We start from the raw sequence: 15,906 nt of genomic DNA, 5'->3' as shown, positions 1-15,906 counted from the left end.
TTAGTTAGGGGAATGGGGCTATACTATCCATTATCACCAGCTTTACTAACTAACACCTTTCACAGTTTTCTCGACCTTCATTTCATTTCCATATCCTTTAGCAAACCCCTTTACAGTTCTGTTGACATTCATTGTAAACCTAATCCGACAAACTTATTACATCCTTCAATGACCCAAATGCACCAGAGAGATGGACATTTACTTTTTTCAATTTTACTTCAACTACTACTAAAGGAGCATTTTTTTTACTTTAACAACAAAAATGTCAAGACCCACAAAAGAAAATGTGAACAAGGATGGTTACGTGAATGAATAGGGACACATGTACATCTCTTCAAGCTTGGCATTAGCCCCTTCCAATTTTGTAGTCAACTCAAAATTTTCATCTTGCAATTCTCCAATCTGAAAAAAGATAAGGTACTGGTTCTTTTAAATGGCACCTTCTTCTAGGACTCTATATACATGTTCTCGGACTTGTTAAGTTTCATCTCCAATTTGAAGTTAGTCCCCTTCCCACATGGATTCTGCAGGAGGAGGTTCTTGTTAGCTCCATACTTTGTGAAAATTGTACCAACCGAGTAACCAACATTAATAATGTACGAAAACATAGTTAGACAATAATCAGGGACGGAATCGGGACTAAAATCTAAGGGGGCCAATCTAACACGCAATCGGTTATTTTTATTTGACGAGTTATTTAGATTTTATATTTATGCTTCACTTATAATAATGATCTTTATATAATGTGAAATAAGACTAGTACCATCAGTTAAAAACTAAGATTTTGGTTAATTTCATATTATTTTCATCACTTGAAAACGTCTTTTAAATAAAGGTTTTTGAGACAAAACTTTTGCTAAAAGAGACACATATTTTTTATTGTCCAGTCCTTTTGAATGAATGGTCCCTTGTGGGTGAGGTTGTAACCCCACTCTACTACCAGAAAGCTAAAACACTTCATATGCTACATCTCACGTTTGCTTTTAGTTAACCTTTCTTGGAATCATGGTTATAGTGTAAGCCGTTGCGGCTAGGTCGAGGGGGTCATGGCCCCCTCAGGCCAAGCTGTAGTTCCGCCTGTGACAATAATAAATTACCTACCCTTGACACCAATGATTCAATAATATTTTTCTGCTCTTTGGAGTAAAAATAGATGATTTACTTTCTCTTCCATGCTTGCAGCATGGATAGAATCTGGTCCATTTTTCTCCTCATCAATACCTTGTTAGTTTTCTTCCTTTTCTTCAACTTCAACATTTTGAGCCAGAGTTTCAATAACTTGATCTTGTGAAGATGGGCCTACATTTTGTATACGTCGAGACTTTTCTTCAACTTAAATACTCTAGAACATTGTCCTCTAATGGAGCTATGTTTGTCGTTACTTTAGTTACTTGAGTGCCAACATTGATCCCTTTTGAGGCAGGATCTTCACATCCCGGTTAACAAAATTAGATGCATGAAAGTTATTACTCCACAAGTGAATATAATATAGACAATATCATATTTCATTATAGACGATTAGATTCTAATGTAATAACAACCAATATAAAGATAACAACTATGGTATAAATACATCGGCCTCGATGCTTGGTGCGTAGGAAAGTATGACATTACCCGGAACAATCCAAAATATCCCAAAAATTCGTATCTTCTCTGTTTCTTCTTATTTCCCTTTTAGTTTAAAAGTTTACATAGAGCTCATTGAAGGTTTAAAAGAGTAAGTGAATGTTGGATTTTTTCAGAGATTGTTATAGAGGTATAAAGTAGACGGTGAGACTTGAGAGAGAACGAGTAAAATTACATGCTCAAAATCGAATTTTAAGTAATACTAAAATATGACAAGTTCTCCAAAAAAGAAGGCATAATGTTATCATTGTCCATTGCTGTCTAGACGACCCCAAAAAAATGAAAAAAAAAAAGCGAAGGCACAATAAGAAAAAATAGAAATTTACCAAGCTACAATGTGCCTCTAGTACAAAACAACAATAAGAAAAAACAGTAGTAGTTTAAGTCGATCGATATTCTCTTTATTGTGAAACCTTATTTCATGAGAAAATCAAGACAGGTCAAAGTAAGTATACATCTTCCTTGGTGACTCAAACTACCTTTGAGCTTCTTCAGTAGTAAGAGCTTCTTGTGTTTGTGCTTCTTCATTACCAAGAGCCTCTTGTCTTTGAGTTTCTTCTCTTGGTGCTTCTTCAGTAGTAAGAGCTTCTTGTGTTTCTTCTTTGAAACCAAAAAACTCCTTTTCTTCCTGAGATCCTTGTGCTTCTTCAATACGAAGAGCTTCTAGTCTTTGTCTTTCGAATAGGAATAAACGACTTTCTACTCTTGCAGCTTCTCGTCTTTGGAATTCGACAAAACGTTGAGCGTCTTGTCTTGGAGCTTCTCTACGAAGTATATCAAGTTTAAACAATTCTATTGCAAATGTATCCATAGGCTTCTTGTAATAATGTCCTCCCCCTTGATTACATCTAATTAACAACCATAATCAAGAATCAAGAATCTTTAAGAATGAACAAGTAGTGGGTAATCTTAATAATATTATACCTAAACTGCCTTGTTCTTTTAAAATCAGGATCGACAACGGCAACATGTATGTATCCAGGAGGACTGCGGATTTGCTGCAGTTTGATAATTCATTGCAATTTTAGAAAGAGAGGAGAGAGAGAAACAAATAGAGAGGAGGAAGAGATGAATTAAAGAGACATTATGTATAATGACAATTAATGTAGTTATTACCTTAACCCTTTGAAGAAATTCAAAACAAGTCATATCAAACAATTTGAATTCTGTTATCACTATGACTCTTTCTTCCCTCTAAACAATCAGAAGAAAATAAAATGAAAAATTCATCATCAAATAAATCAAGAAAACTCAAATTTTTGAATTTCAAGAAGAATTAAGATTGTAAATTACTGGAGGAGGTATTTTTTGGTAAAATTGAATGTAGGCCAAATCCTTGAGTTGTTTAATAACTTCATATGCAGTATTACACTGATTAGTCAATTTACTCACTGTAAAAATGATAACCACATTAGTCATTAGATATATATATATATATATATATATATATAGAGAGAGAGAGAGAGAGAGAGAGAGAAGTGAAATGAAAGACAAGTGAAATTGGATTAAAATACCTTTGGAGAATATTTGATTGACAAGCGTGGTCGAAATGGACGCGAATTCCTGGTCCAATGTGGGACTTAATATTATGAGAATGGTATGGGGTTCAACATACCTTTTCCGTTTGTAGAGAGAGAAACTATATGACATCATACTAGTTGAAACAGGGGAACAGATGAAGATTAGGAGAGAGAGAAAGTCTGATAAGAAGAAGAAGAAGAAGAAGTAGAAGGTTTTTGGTGGGTGGTTGATGAAATTAGTCTGAGAAGTTTTTTTTTAACTTTGGATGAGAGAAAGGAGAAGAAGCCTTTATCACCTATTAATACTACTCTAATTAATACCCCCAAGATTTGGAAATCAAGAATCTGACAAGAAAAAAATTCTGTTACTTTCAACAAGAAAAACTAAATTTCAGTTAGGGTTTGGCAGTTAATGATAGTCAACAATTACAAATATGGGTCAACATCAATTTTGATTCAAGGGATGAAAGGCTGGACAAGAGAAAATATTGTTAGACCTTAGAGTACACAATCAAGAAAGAGATAGTTGAAGATGGTTAGGGGAATGGGGTACACTATTTTCATCAATCTAAATTAACTGATAACTACTGAAGTGTATAAAAGATCTTGTCTTAATTCATGATACAACACTCAGTCCGCGGGTGAAAAAACGGTCCAGATCGTAGTCAGGCCTTGAATTATTTTGCCTTTAGTAAAGGTAAGTCATCAAGTCACAAATTGAATCAAATTGTTTTGTGTCTGTAGGACTCCCTGATTGGCAATTTAAAAGTTACTTATTTTATGTAAATAGGGTAGTTAAAATAAATAAAGCGAACGCAACAAAAATTTAACCCTTTCATAAAAAAAAAACAAAAATTTAACCAAACGTAAAACAAAATTTCTAGAACTTGGAATAAAGTAAGCTATGCTCAAACCAATTATCATCATTGGGGCATAAAAAATTTTCTTAGGCATAAAGACTTAGGTAGTTAACATTGATCTAGGGGACATATTTATTTTTTAGCTCGGACATTTACTTGGTTAAAATTTACCTTTTAATCTTCGTCTCCCAATATCTTTCTCTCTCCTTCTCTTGCTCTCTCTTACAATCTGTCTAGCTCTCGATCTTATCTCGCGCCTCCCTTATTGTATTTCTCTCTTACTACCTTTTCCATCTCTCACCCTTATTTCTCTCTTACTACCTTTTCCATCTCTCACCCTTATTTCCCTCTCACATCGTAGTTTTGGCAAAGAAAAGTGTTCCCTTCGTCGGAATTACACCTCGAAGAAGGTTTCTGGTGAAACCCTCTTCGAGAGTTTGGTAGTATGTCTGTCACAAAATGTTTCGTGGTCGACCAACTATGGTTGATGACTCGTACATGTCCTCCGCACACTTCCCTAAAGTCACTTTTCAATCAAATAATGGTGGAAGTGGATAAAGAGAAGATGAAAATAAATGTGAGGAAATTTTCAATCACGTCAGTTTTTTAGGTAAAAGATAAATGTGCTCCATAAGTCAATATGGTGATTAAATCTGTATTAACTCAGGAGATTTTTTTTATGCCCTAAAGCCACGGTATCTTGAAAAAATATTATCATAACACAAATTTTGGGGAGAAATCACCAAAAAATATTATAAACATACACATCTCTCTGGTCCGATATCTAAGACCATTAGATAAGGTACATTTACAGGAAATAACAGAAATTTGTCGAAAAGGAAAACATCGTCAAACCATGTAAGGATAGAAATATAAAGAGCCAAAATAATAATATTAAGAAAATAAAATGGTAGCATAAAAAAATCTTAAAAAGATATGACATAATCATTACCATAATCTTCTACGATTAGTTGGAACTAACTTAAACTCCGCAATCCTATAAAATCTAAATTAGTTACACAATTTGAAGTGAACAATTGGCGGAAGTGAGCAGAAGTGAAAAGGAAATGAAGTAAAAGGCCGCGATTTTGGGGAATAAAGAAAAATCTCTGGGAGACTTAGAGACATATTTTCTTTTTAGACCAAAAATTGACATGATTGTTATTAACCTCCTAATCTTCATTCTTCATTATCCCTCCTTTCTTCCTCTTTCTCCCACTGAATCTCACAAACTCTCTCCCTCTCTCTCTCTCTCTCTCTCTCCTCTCTCTGTCGTTCTCTCTCTTCTCCTCTCTCTGTCGTTCTCTCTCTTCCCCTCTCTCTGTCGTTCTCTCTCCCCCTCTCTCTGGCGTTCTCTCTTTCCCCCCCTCTCTCTCGTTCTCTCTCTCCCCCTCACTCTTTCTGTCGTTCTCTTTCTCTCTCCATCTCTCTCCCTAATCTAGGGTTTCTAAATTATCTATCTCTATCTCCCTCATGTAGGGTTTCCTATGGAAACAAGTTTCTATAACTTAGCGTTTGTTATGATTCTTGTGCTTGTTGTTCATTCCTGCCTATTGAAGGTAAATTTTGATAATTGTAGAGTGAGATTTAGGCACAAAAAGAAAATTTTTGTAATGTTAGTTCTATAGAAGAAAACATGGAGGTGGTGACTAACTCTAATGAGGAATTTAGATTTTAGATGAGCATGTGGATTGGTTGAAGCTTTTAAATGAGATTTGTGAAAAAAATTTCTTTCTTTAATGGTATCAATATGTAATTTATCTTTTGTTGGTCATATTTTGAGCATTTGGTAGGTTGATTTACTTTGTTGTTCTTGGGACTTGATATGAAGATGTGAGGAGATGAAGATTAGGGGGTTAATAACAATCATGTCAATTTTTGTCTAAAAAGAAAATATGTCTCTCAAGTCTTTATTCCCCAGAGATTTTTCTTTATTTCCCAAAGCCGTGGCCAAGTAAAAAAAGAACGCAGTGACTTTGACTTCGTGGGGTTAATAAATCTTTAAAAGAGTTAGCATGTCAATATATTTATCTTTTTTTTTCAAGTAACATTATATTGATCCAAAGTCATGTAAATATTCAACACGAAATATAAAATTGAAGTCTCACTAAAAGTTAAAAAAAAAAACTCGTGTCATACTCGTATTCTTCTTCTTCGATACAAAGTCATTACAAAATGTGTGCGGGTTTTCAAGTCTCTGCAAGGGGTGAATGCATTAACATACCGCCCAACAACCAGAGGTAGTTTTGTTGATTTCTCACAAGAATAGGGTTACATTAGTAAAACAAGCAGGGGTCCTTTAATTTTTTATTTTTTTATTTTTACTTAGACCGTCTCCAATGCAACAACCAACTTGAAAATTTCAAATCGACAGTTAGGATTATTTGAGTTTTTAACAAAAAAAAAAAAAAATCTCCAACAACTTCAATTTCAATATGATGGGGAAACAATAAATTGTTGTATCTCAATGAGCCCACATCGTCATTTTATACATTAAATGTTGAATTTTTTGAGTGTTGCATTGGAGAAGTATTTTCAATTGAAAATCTTAATAGTGTCACAAAAATAGGGGGTCAAAACGAACTGCCGGACACTTATGAGGGTCAAAACAAACTGGCAGACACTTATTGGGGTCAAAACGAACTATCAGACACAATTGGGAGCCAAATCGGTCAGTTGGTCACAAATTGGGGGCCAAAACAGAATTAACCTTTTTTATTTTTACTTAGAGCGCCTCCAATGCAACACCCCACTTGAAAAATTCAAATTGACACTTAAGATTACTTGAGTTTTTAACAAAAAAAAAATTCTCCAATGCAACACTCAACTTCAATTTCAATATGATGTGACAACAATAAAAATATAAAGTAAAGGTCGAATTTTTTGAGTATTGCATTGGAGAAGTATTTTGAATTGACAATCTTAATAGTGTCACATAGGAAAGAGAATCTCAATTCATATTTGACACATTAGATTAGTTGAGTTTTTGTTAAGTGTTGCATTGGAGATGTTCTTATCTCGGTTGAAACTTGAAAGAACTGGAAAGAGCCGTGACTTCTAATTTCTAAAGTTCTGAACTTCAAACCCGAGAGGAATCCGACATCAGAGAGAGATAGAACTGTGATTGCGTGAATCTAATGGAGAGGTGAGAGGTCTCAAGTCTTCATCATTTTAAGGTTATATAAGCTCAACTGGAATGTATGTCAAAGTCCCTCTTCTTCTATCTCTTTCTCTTTTCCATTAGAGATGCTCTAATTCATTAAAAATTGAGTTGGCCCGCCCGGACAACACGCGCGAGTGAGAGCGCGGGGCCCCGTCAAGAAAAAGGGAGGCAAGTTCATAATAGCCCGCTCCATCTATGTCGAACCCGCGAAACTGATCACCCAACTGGATTCAAGGTTTCCCATTCCATACAGATGAATTTGATCTAGGGTTTAATCTTCTTCTTCTAGCGTTTTCATTCTCTCGGCGACAATTCCATTCCCTTTGTCTTTGACCATCTTGGTGAATTCCAGTTGAATATTTTAGGGTTTTAAATGGAAATGCTCTAATTTCAAATATTAACATCTCCAATCTGACTTATCTGTATGTGTTTTCTCTTCCTGAATTAGGTGAAATTTAAAATCATATTGAACAAGGTAAAGGTGAAATCTTTGAACAAGGTTCTTTCTTGTAATCCCTTTTCTTCATTGTTTTCTTTCTTGAATTTTATATTTGCCAGTGGGTATTTTCTCTTAATTATTTCATTTTATGCTTGATTTGGTTTACTGGGTATCTTTGATTTTTTGTTTTTAAACATGGGATTTTTGAGTTTTCAATAGAAACAGAGAAATCAAAATAGTGGTAGGGTTAGTCTATCAATTAGTGGATGCCTCCCTAGAGGAGTTTGGACATGGAATTAATAATGGGTTTTGGATGAAAGTTACAGGTTTTTGTTTTAGTCGTTGAAACGATCATATTGGGAAATTGAACTCAAGGTGTTTGATCAATTTCCTACATGAGAGAAGATAAAAATTCCTGTGGTTTGTCAGTTTAAAAATGATTTTAAGGAAACCTAGGATTTCATTTTGGTTGCGAAGTAAACGAAAAGAGTTTAGAGGAAGGATTCATGAATCTCAAGGTTCCTTACTGGTTACCAAATAGAGCAAGGAAAATCTGAGCACTCATAATACCTTTTCCTCATAAAAGGGTTTAGGTTAATATTATTCTTGTCCTAATTTATATGGATTCCGAAAGTTGAAAGCACCGGATTTTAGCTATAGAATTAATAAGAAGATGATAGGTTTGACGTGTTAAGTCGCTTATAACTCAATAGACAAATTATATGTAATTTTATACTTCATATTTCTGCATGTTCCTAATTCCTATATGAATTCTTGTTTCTCCTCTGATTGCAATTTATTTTTAATTATGGTCAGAGTTATTTACAATTAAGCATAAAATTACTCTATTTGCGTACAAAAACACATGACGAAGACATGGATACTTGAAGAAACTGCACTTCTTTCTGTTGTTTAAACTCCTCTAACGTGCGAGAAGGGGAAGAGACTGTTAAGCTCGGACTGGGTTTGGGGTGTGAAAATGTTGGGGATTTCGTACGGGGAGATCTTCCTCATACTCGGAGCAACTGCTGCTTTAATAGGTTCTCCTGTCTCTCTCTCTCTCTCTCTCTCAGCTTTGTTTTTCTGTTCTTAACAATCTTTCAGATTATGTTTGTAGTTTTGAAATCTATAATGAATCAGCTGGATTTGAGGTTCTCTGTGGCCTTTGTTTCTTCAACTGTTCCTTATATTATACTTATTTAGTTCTTTAACATGGGTTTTTGATCTGACCATAGACATTCCAGGGCTCATGCTTGCTTCGTATCGAGAATTAGTTGTCCTAGGGGTTTCAATTTTTTCCCGAATATCTGTGTAAATGATGAAATGAGTTTGTTTGATGGAAATAATTATGGGTATCATATTTTTTTAATTAATTAGGCCCCAAAGATCTACCAAAAATAGCTAGAACAGCAGGGAGGTTGGCTGGTAGGGCGATTGGATATGTTCAATTAGGTCGTGGGCAGCTTGAAAATGTCTTGCAGCAGTCTCAAGCTAGCCAGGTAATTCTTCTCCGATATCATGCACATACCATTCAGAATGCCTCACCTACCAAATTTTTTATTAGTTTTTGTCCTCCGCAGTCAAAGCTCTAATGCTTGATTTTAGTGTCCTGGTTACTTTTTTTTCTTAAAGACAGCATAAGCTGAAACAAGAGGGTAAAAATTCGTTTACTCAGTTGCTCAAGGCAAATGAAGAGTCCGAGATAGAGAAAAAATTTTGTTCATAGCAAGGAACGGGGAAATTTTTGTTGACAAAAGAAAATTGTATTGTTTTCTGGGGGTACTAGTTGGTACCATGCTTGTTTCCCATGTGAAACCAATTATCCATGTCACATTTTAATGATTGACATGATTTATCGAGTTATAATTTGAATGACCGACATAGTGATGGTGTTTGTGGATCCTAGATCTATCGATGAAAAAAAGAGAGGAAAAAAAAGCTTGTTAACAGACTTCTAGTTTTGTTTAGTACTTTAGTTACTAGGATGGGATGAGTTTCAAGAAACGGATGTCATATTTTCATTAATCTCCTAAATATTTTCTTTACTCTTAAGGTGCATAAAGAACTTCAGGACACAATGGCTCAACTAGAAGCAATCCGGCATGAGATACGAAGCATATCAATGATAAACCCAGGTCCTATGACTAGGAGGATGGACAATATGGAGTCTAAGCCTGCCAGCAATGGTAATAGAAATCCAGTGTATCTAAACTCTTAAATGCCTTCCTTTCTGTTTATTTAGTTACATTAGTTTTAACCTATGTAACATGGACACTCATACAGGTCTCAGTATCGATATCCAGCACGAGGTTTCGGATATGGTCAGTGGGGAAAGTGCTAAACAGGGACATGGTTAGGCATTCAATGTCTTTGTTGTTTTAATTATTCGGTCTTTAATAATTTAATGGATGTTTTGCTTTTGGATCAATAATTGTTACATTATACATAAAGCATGCTATCATAAAGAGGTATTTTATGGTCCTAGTACAATTTTTTGAACTAAGCACAAGATACACGTAAAAGTCTTACAGTATACCTGGAAAAGTGATTGGCACTATCCGGCTTCAGCTTACGAGTATTGGAGTGTGTGACACTAACATCGTAGGTTATCATAAAGACATAAAGGCTGGTATCCACGATGCATAGCCTTTAACTATGCTTTCTTATATGCTGTTATATCTAATGAATGTTGTCAACTGATGACACTTATGCTTGGTAGGAAACGTTGCACCTCAGAGGATTAATGTAGAGCATCGGCCAGCGAACTTCATCGTGGAGGTTTCATAGCAATCTCAGACTCTAAAAGAAAGCATATTTCTTTGTAGAGACCATTGTTCATTATATTTAATTTATTCCGTTTAAAGCATGCAGGAAAGTAGTTCAACAAACTCAACTGCAACTAATATGCATAGTCAAGCATCAACTTATGCAAGATTAGCTGAGTTATCATCTCTGGAGACAAGTGGCGGAGATGTTGAGAAGCTTAAAGAAGAAATTGGTCTTTTATCTGTTCTTCCTGTGTCTGCTGAAAGCGCTGGGTTACTACCGAAAAGTAAAGGTACTTATTTTCTAGCTTTCCAAATACTTAGTTACTAATACAATCCTCCCCACCTCCCCTACACGTTAGAATAATAGTATCTACGTGCTGTTAATAATTAGATGTTCTTGTTTTAGGATTTAGTTATAGTTCTTACTAATCTAAAACAAAAGTGGAACTGCCAAAAGGAGATGTTCTTCCCTTCGTGACGCAGCTAGACTAGTTTCACTAAGTTGGTGAACACAATTTATGTAGGTGACCCCAACATTGGTGAGTCATTGTCTCATTGACTGCAATTAGAAATTTAATTGTGATTTTGTTGTGAGGGTGAATGTTATACTTAAAAACACCAATAAATGTAGGATTTTGGGTGTTGATATCAGCTCAAATGTCCAACTTTCAAGCAATCTAATTCTTGAATGTGGAAAGTCCGACTTACAGTACGAACTTAAACCTGCAGGCTAAGTCCCATATGAGCCCCCCGTGGTTCAATATGATGGCTTGTCGTGCTAATTTCACTAGTTTTTGTTTGTGTAGATGGTTTTTGGTGCTTGCTAGTGTAGTATATAATTGTTGAACCTACAATCAGGAAGAGGACCACAAAGATTGAAGACAAGTTTTGTGCTACTGCTTGGCGTTGACATTTACTGTACACTTACTATGTGGAAGTATCACATTTATGTCTTGAGATAAGAGTTATAGGAGATAGAGAGTTGATATCTGTGTCATTTTTGGTGTTTCTCGCATTAGGATAATTATGGTCAATTTGTCATTACCGACTATTATTCTAGGTGGTTACTATAGAATTTTGATTATTTATCAGGTTCTACACAGTTAGTTTCGCGGTTGTATATACGAGTTATGTCAGGATATTATTAAAGCCCCAAACTTCTTAAAAGCCTCTTGTCTTCTCCCCCATATGAAACTTTGGCCGGTCGCTAACTACCATCTTTATGGAGAAGTTATAGAGTTAGAAACTCTGGTCATATGCGTAATGCTAATAAATAATCTTGTCGACAAATTCTTCCTAAATACTTTTCTTTTTTCCACCGTCCTCTATTTGTTATTTCCTTTTGTTGGTTCCTAAAATTTCCCAAGTGTTTCCCCTACTTCCTCTTCGTCCCTTCTCATTTACTTTTGATGGTTCATGCTAGGTGATGCAAAAGGGTCGGATATTATGCTTGAAGCAATTTTAGAAGCCGAGGTGGCACAAAATGCAAAACATTTCTTTGCACAACACCAAAATGAGCTAAAAGGTGAATAAAAGCGATGCAAACTTGATGGTGAAAGCTTCAACAGAGGTTTAAAGTCAGCTGGATGTGTGTCAATTGGACCCACATCGCTGGATCGTATCTGCACCAAAGGTATTACATTTTGTCTGCTTCCTCTCTCCTTGTACTCTCTTTTATTCAAGTTATGACTTCAGGAAATCAAATGTGTAACGTTTTAGATAATGATAGAACAAGTTGTAAGAACAATAGATCATCTTATTTCAATATGAAATTATGCCGAGATCAATAAAAAACTCTTTGTGCTCATGTGTTTATGAAGTTTACGCTTGCCATATACTGATGTATAAATGTGGAGAAGTATGTATTAAACGTGTCACTTACCGTATAGTGAAAGACATGATAATTGCCCTAAAAGACATGATAATTGAAGCAAGATCTTAAGGATGTGATCTAGTACTTATATACGTGAGTCGTGACTATTACATTTAGCAACTTATTTCATTGATCGTCTTGATAATTTCCTTAGACTCGGTCACCTTCCAAACTTTAGCTTTGTTCATTACTCTCTTTTATGTATTCAAATGATTATCAGAATCAAGTGTGATAACTTAGATTACTTCACAAACTATTAAATTTTGAACCAACAACTTCACAATTGTGCAAGAAGAACCAACACCGAAAAATAGTACTGAAATCTGTTACAAGTTGGCATGCAGTGGATTTTTTCAGCAAATGGCTTATTTCTTAGTAAAATTATTTATGAAATCTTTGACTTTTTAGGGCAAAGGGAAAGTGTGGATGGAAATTAAAGTCATGTTGGTAGGTCACACTCGAACCACCCCTCATTAATAAAAGAGTTAATTCCTATATGGCCCCCTACTTTGTGACCAGCTTCCTTTATGGCCCCCAAATTTCTGTAAATTAAAATATGGCCCCCTATTTTCATGGAAATGTCATAACTACCCTTCCCATTAATATATTTTCAAAATGAAATTAAAAACAAAAACCTAAATTCCACCTTACTTCCCTCTCCACCACTCATCTCTCTCCACGTCACCTCTCTCCAACTCACCTCTCTCTCTCTCTCCAAGTCAGCACTCTTAAAAAAAAAAAAAAAAAAAAATTTTTTTTTTTCACTCATCTCTCTCTCTCTCTAAAAATTCCGGCGAAGGGGGTTTTTTTTTTTTTTTTTTAGGTATGAAGGTCGCCGGCCGGAAAAATTTTCGGCCGGCGACCTTCATGAGAGTGCTGATTGGAGAGAGAGAGAGAGAGAGGTGAGTGAAAAAAAATTTTTTTTTTTTTTTTTTATGAGTGCTGACTTGGAGAGAGAGAGAGAGGTGACGTGGAGAGAGATGAGTGGTGGAGAGGGAAGTGAGGTGGAATTTAGGTTTTTGTTTTTAATTTCATTTTGAAAATATATTAATGGGAAGGGTAGTTATGACATTTCCATGAAAATAGGGGGCCATATTTGAATTTACAGAAATTTGGGGGCCATAAAGGAAGCTGGTCACAAAGTAGGGGGCCATATTTGAATTTACAGAAATTTGGGGGTCATAAAGGAAGCTGGTCACAAAGTAGGGGGCCATATAGGAATTAACTCTTAATAAAAATGGGCAAGGACCCGACAACCCACCAATTATTCATATCTTATATCGCTATTATTGTCGTCGATAGAACAGTACATACAAGTTGATCCATCATTTTTGATTCATTAATAGAAATGGGCAAGGACCCAACTCACATGTTTGAGTTCAAATATGCTTTGTGGAACCCTAATAGACATAGTGTCATGGCCTAGATCATTGATCCATTATCTTCTATTTGTACAAATACATCCAAGTTGTTTTTAGATGTATCTAGCATCCCATAGAGTAAATAATGTGTATGAATTTAGGGTTAGGAGTTGAGCAAGTATAAGACATTATCGATGTCGCTTTCTGTCCACTAAAATGATGAGACAGGCATAGTGGCACTAGTTATGATATTGCTATACAAATTGTCTATTCTCCCAACTTTAGAAGGTGAAGAGAAAACCAATTTTTGAATGTATAGCATAGTAACAAATGGTAGTAAGTAGAGTAACAAAACATGTTAGCGAGAGATGAGAGGAAAAAATAACATTAACCATAAAGTGCCAACAACCCTCGATTGGAGTAGCAAGAAGTATAGTCTTCCACCTTAGAGGTCAAGGGTTCGTGGCACGCTGAACATTTCAAAAAAAAAAAACAGTAACCATAAAGCTCAATTATATCTAATAGATATCTTAATATATATGTATATCACATTTCAGTTACTTCAATTCGATCTAATAACAGAATTTATTTAACTCGGACAAAAACAGTTGGATGATAGCATACGTTGTTTTTCATGATGGAATCTAGATCCGATCTTAAAAGAGAAAAAGAAAAAAGAGAAGAGAAGATGTAACCCTATTATTACCCAATGAAAGGTCTAATAATGCTTTTTAGCAAACCTATTGATCAAAGCAAGTGCATTGCTAGTAACTTGAGCAACCTTAACAACCCTACTCTTAATAGAAGCTTTAAGATTAGGATCCGAAGCATAACCCGAAAACCCATCCATACAAGTATTCTCATCTGTAAGTGCAGCACTTACCCATGTCTGAACATTACTCATATGCCAAATAAAACTCTCCTCGTTTCTAACCCGACCCATATACCCGAATTCAGTAATAGATTTTCTTAATTGATCCACACTATCACCCATATTATAAACACAATCTTTCACAGCTTTATAGTCTCTACTCTTCATTCCTTTACCTTTCATAATCATGGTGACATAATTTCTAGCAGATTTTGCATTTGTCAAGCTTACTAATAAAGCTGTTTGAGCTAATTGTTTTGGGCTATGTTGGATTTGGTTTCTGTAAATTGAGAGTGATTGAAAGCATAAATCCGGGTACTCAGTTGCTCTACAAGAACTTTTGACAAAATCGGCGGAACCGAACCGTTCAGGTATAGTAGATGAACATGTCTGCAAGATGAAGAAGGAGAAGAAGAATGAGAAGAGAAGGGGAAGAAAGGAGAGGTGGATTTGAGACATAGGTTGGTTGGATCTTTGTGGAGGACTAGGATTTATGAAATTAGTTGAGATGGAGTGATTAAATAATAGAGAGAGTTTGAGGGTTTATATAGAGAAGTTTTGTGTTAGGAGTGAAGTAGCATAGTTTGATATTTTTCTTTTTGTTGCTTAAATTGCTTTCACATCCTTTTTTGCTGGAGGAATTGGGTTCACACTTTAACTTTTGGATTTGGAGTGACCGACTAGATATTATAGCCGACTAACAAAAGTGGGAAAAATTTGTGCCTGTAGGCATAGTGGTGGTGACTATATGTGATAAGGAGGTCTGACTTATTTCTTGTGAGTTCCATATTTAAGAAATTAAGAACTGTCACCGAGATCGTTCATTGAAAACTGATTACTAAGCCTAGAGATTATACTCGCTCGGATCGAGGAATACGAAACTATTATAAGAATGTCATTGACATATAGCAGTAAAATAGTAACGAAGGAAGAAGTACGGTAAGTAAACAAGAAACTATCTGATTTTGAACTAATAAAACCTAATTTTTGAAGAAAAGTTCTAAGACAAGTAAACCAAGTTTGAGGAGTTTGTTTCAAATCGTAGATCACCTTATGCAATCGGCATACATGATTTTGATAGTTTTTGTCTACAAACTCAACCGGTTGATGCATATACACAGTCGGTCGTGAAAACTATGCAAGAATGTGTTCCTGACGTGGAGTTGCCATATTTACCACCCACTAGTTACTGCAACACGCCAGCACTTAAGATTCAACAAAATTAGGATGACTTGTAAAGATCTTTACATGGCTTTAGTGGAAGTGTCATAATTATGACAAATATTTTCGTGTTGTTTAACGAAAAACTCAATTTTTTAGGTTATCCTAATATTTTTTTCCCTTGTTCAAAAAGGTTAAAGTAGTTAAAATTATAATGTTTAAACAATTCTTTAAAATTATGAAAGCACAAAATTTAATAAATTT

General features: G+C 35.1%; 3 protein-coding genes across 12 annotated transcripts; 1 reads left to right on the top strand and 2 right to left on the bottom strand.

The window, feature by feature from the left end:
• Window positions 1–1,850: 1,850 nt before the first annotated feature.
• LOC147534675 (uncharacterized) lies at window positions 1,851–3,420 on the bottom strand. Its single transcript, XM_086650616.1, has 5 exons — window positions 3,141–3,420; window positions 2,920–3,017; window positions 2,743–2,820; window positions 2,551–2,624; window positions 1,851–2,474 (listed from the first exon to the last, which is right to left on the bottom strand). The coding sequence occupies exons 1-5, from the start codon at window positions 3,277–3,279 to the stop codon at window positions 2,102–2,104; spliced, it is 762 nt and encodes a 253-aa protein (XP_086506742.1). The 5' UTR covers window positions 3,280–3,420; the 3' UTR covers window positions 1,851–2,101.
• Window positions 3,421–7,055: 3,635 nt separating this feature from the next.
• LOC147534674 (uncharacterized) lies at window positions 7,056–12,183 on the top strand. Of its 10 annotated transcripts, none has more exons than XM_086647247.1 (9): window positions 7,105–7,404; window positions 7,618–7,668; window positions 8,425–8,648; window positions 8,986–9,107; window positions 9,662–9,794; window positions 9,892–9,960; window positions 10,328–10,386; window positions 10,480–10,666; window positions 11,800–12,183. In XM_086647247.1, the coding sequence occupies exons 3-9, from the start codon at window positions 8,588–8,590 to the stop codon at window positions 11,907–11,909; spliced, it is 741 nt and encodes a 246-aa protein (XP_086503373.1). In that variant the 5' UTR covers window positions 7,105–7,404; window positions 7,618–7,668; window positions 8,425–8,587; the 3' UTR covers window positions 11,910–12,183. The 10 variants fall into 10 exon arrangements, with proteins under 10 accessions (XP_086503372.1, XP_086503373.1, XP_086503369.1 ...); XM_086647243.1 differs by having other exon boundaries at window positions 7,116–7,510; XM_086647249.1 differs by lacking the exon at window positions 11,800–12,183 and adding an exon at window positions 11,183–11,562 and having other exon boundaries at window positions 7,116–7,510.
• Window positions 12,184–14,112: 1,929 nt separating this feature from the next.
• LOC147534673 (21 kDa protein-like) lies at window positions 14,113–15,862 on the bottom strand. The gene has a single exon (XM_086648054.1). It carries the CDS (start codon window positions 14,938–14,940, stop codon window positions 14,329–14,331), a length of 612 nt encoding a protein of 203 aa, XP_086504180.1. The 5' UTR covers window positions 14,941–15,862; the 3' UTR covers window positions 14,113–14,328.
• Window positions 15,863–15,906: the final 44 nt, after the last annotated feature.

This window comes from Eschscholzia californica, unplaced genomic scaffold, assembly GCF_041429995.1.
Source record: "Eschscholzia californica isolate CP2 unplaced genomic scaffold, dmEscCali1.0.p SCAF_6, whole genome shotgun sequence".
Lineage (NCBI taxonomy): Eukaryota > Viridiplantae > Streptophyta > Magnoliopsida > Ranunculales > Papaveraceae > Eschscholzia > Eschscholzia californica.
This window is presented reverse-complemented; position numbering and strand designations above follow the sequence as displayed.

What these genes read in the sequence shown, in the direction of transcription:
- LOC147534674 (XM_086647246.1), top strand. Translation starts at nt 8,588, where the DNA reads ATGTTGGGGATTTCGTACGGGGAGATCTTCCTCATACTCGGAGCAACT. An exon ending in GTCTAAGCCTGCCAGCAATG is followed by an intron (nt 9,795 to 9,891) that starts GTAATAGAAATC and finishes ACACTCATACAG; the next exon opens with GTCTCAGTATCGATATCCAG. An exon ending in GTTACTACCGAAAAGTAAAG is followed by an intron (nt 10,667 to 11,799) that starts GTACTTATTTTC and finishes GGTTCATGCTAG; the next exon opens with GTGATGCAAAAGGGTCGGAT.
- LOC147534673 (XM_086648054.1), bottom strand. Translation starts at nt 14,940, where the DNA reads ATGTCTCAAATCCACCTCTCCTTTCTTCCCCTTCTCTTCTCATTCTTC.
- LOC147534675 (XM_086650616.1), bottom strand. Translation starts at nt 3,279, where the DNA reads ATGATGTCATATAGTTTCTCTCTCTACAAACGGAAAAGGTATGTTGAA. An exon ending in CAATCAAATATTCTCCAAAG is followed by an intron (nt 3,018 to 3,140) that starts GTATTTTAATCC and finishes TCATTTTTACAG; the next exon opens with TGAGTAAATTGACTAATCAG. An exon ending in ACCAAAAAATACCTCCTCCA is followed by an intron (nt 2,821 to 2,919) that starts GTAATTTACAAT and finishes CTGATTGTTTAG; the next exon opens with AGGGAAGAAAGAGTCATAGT.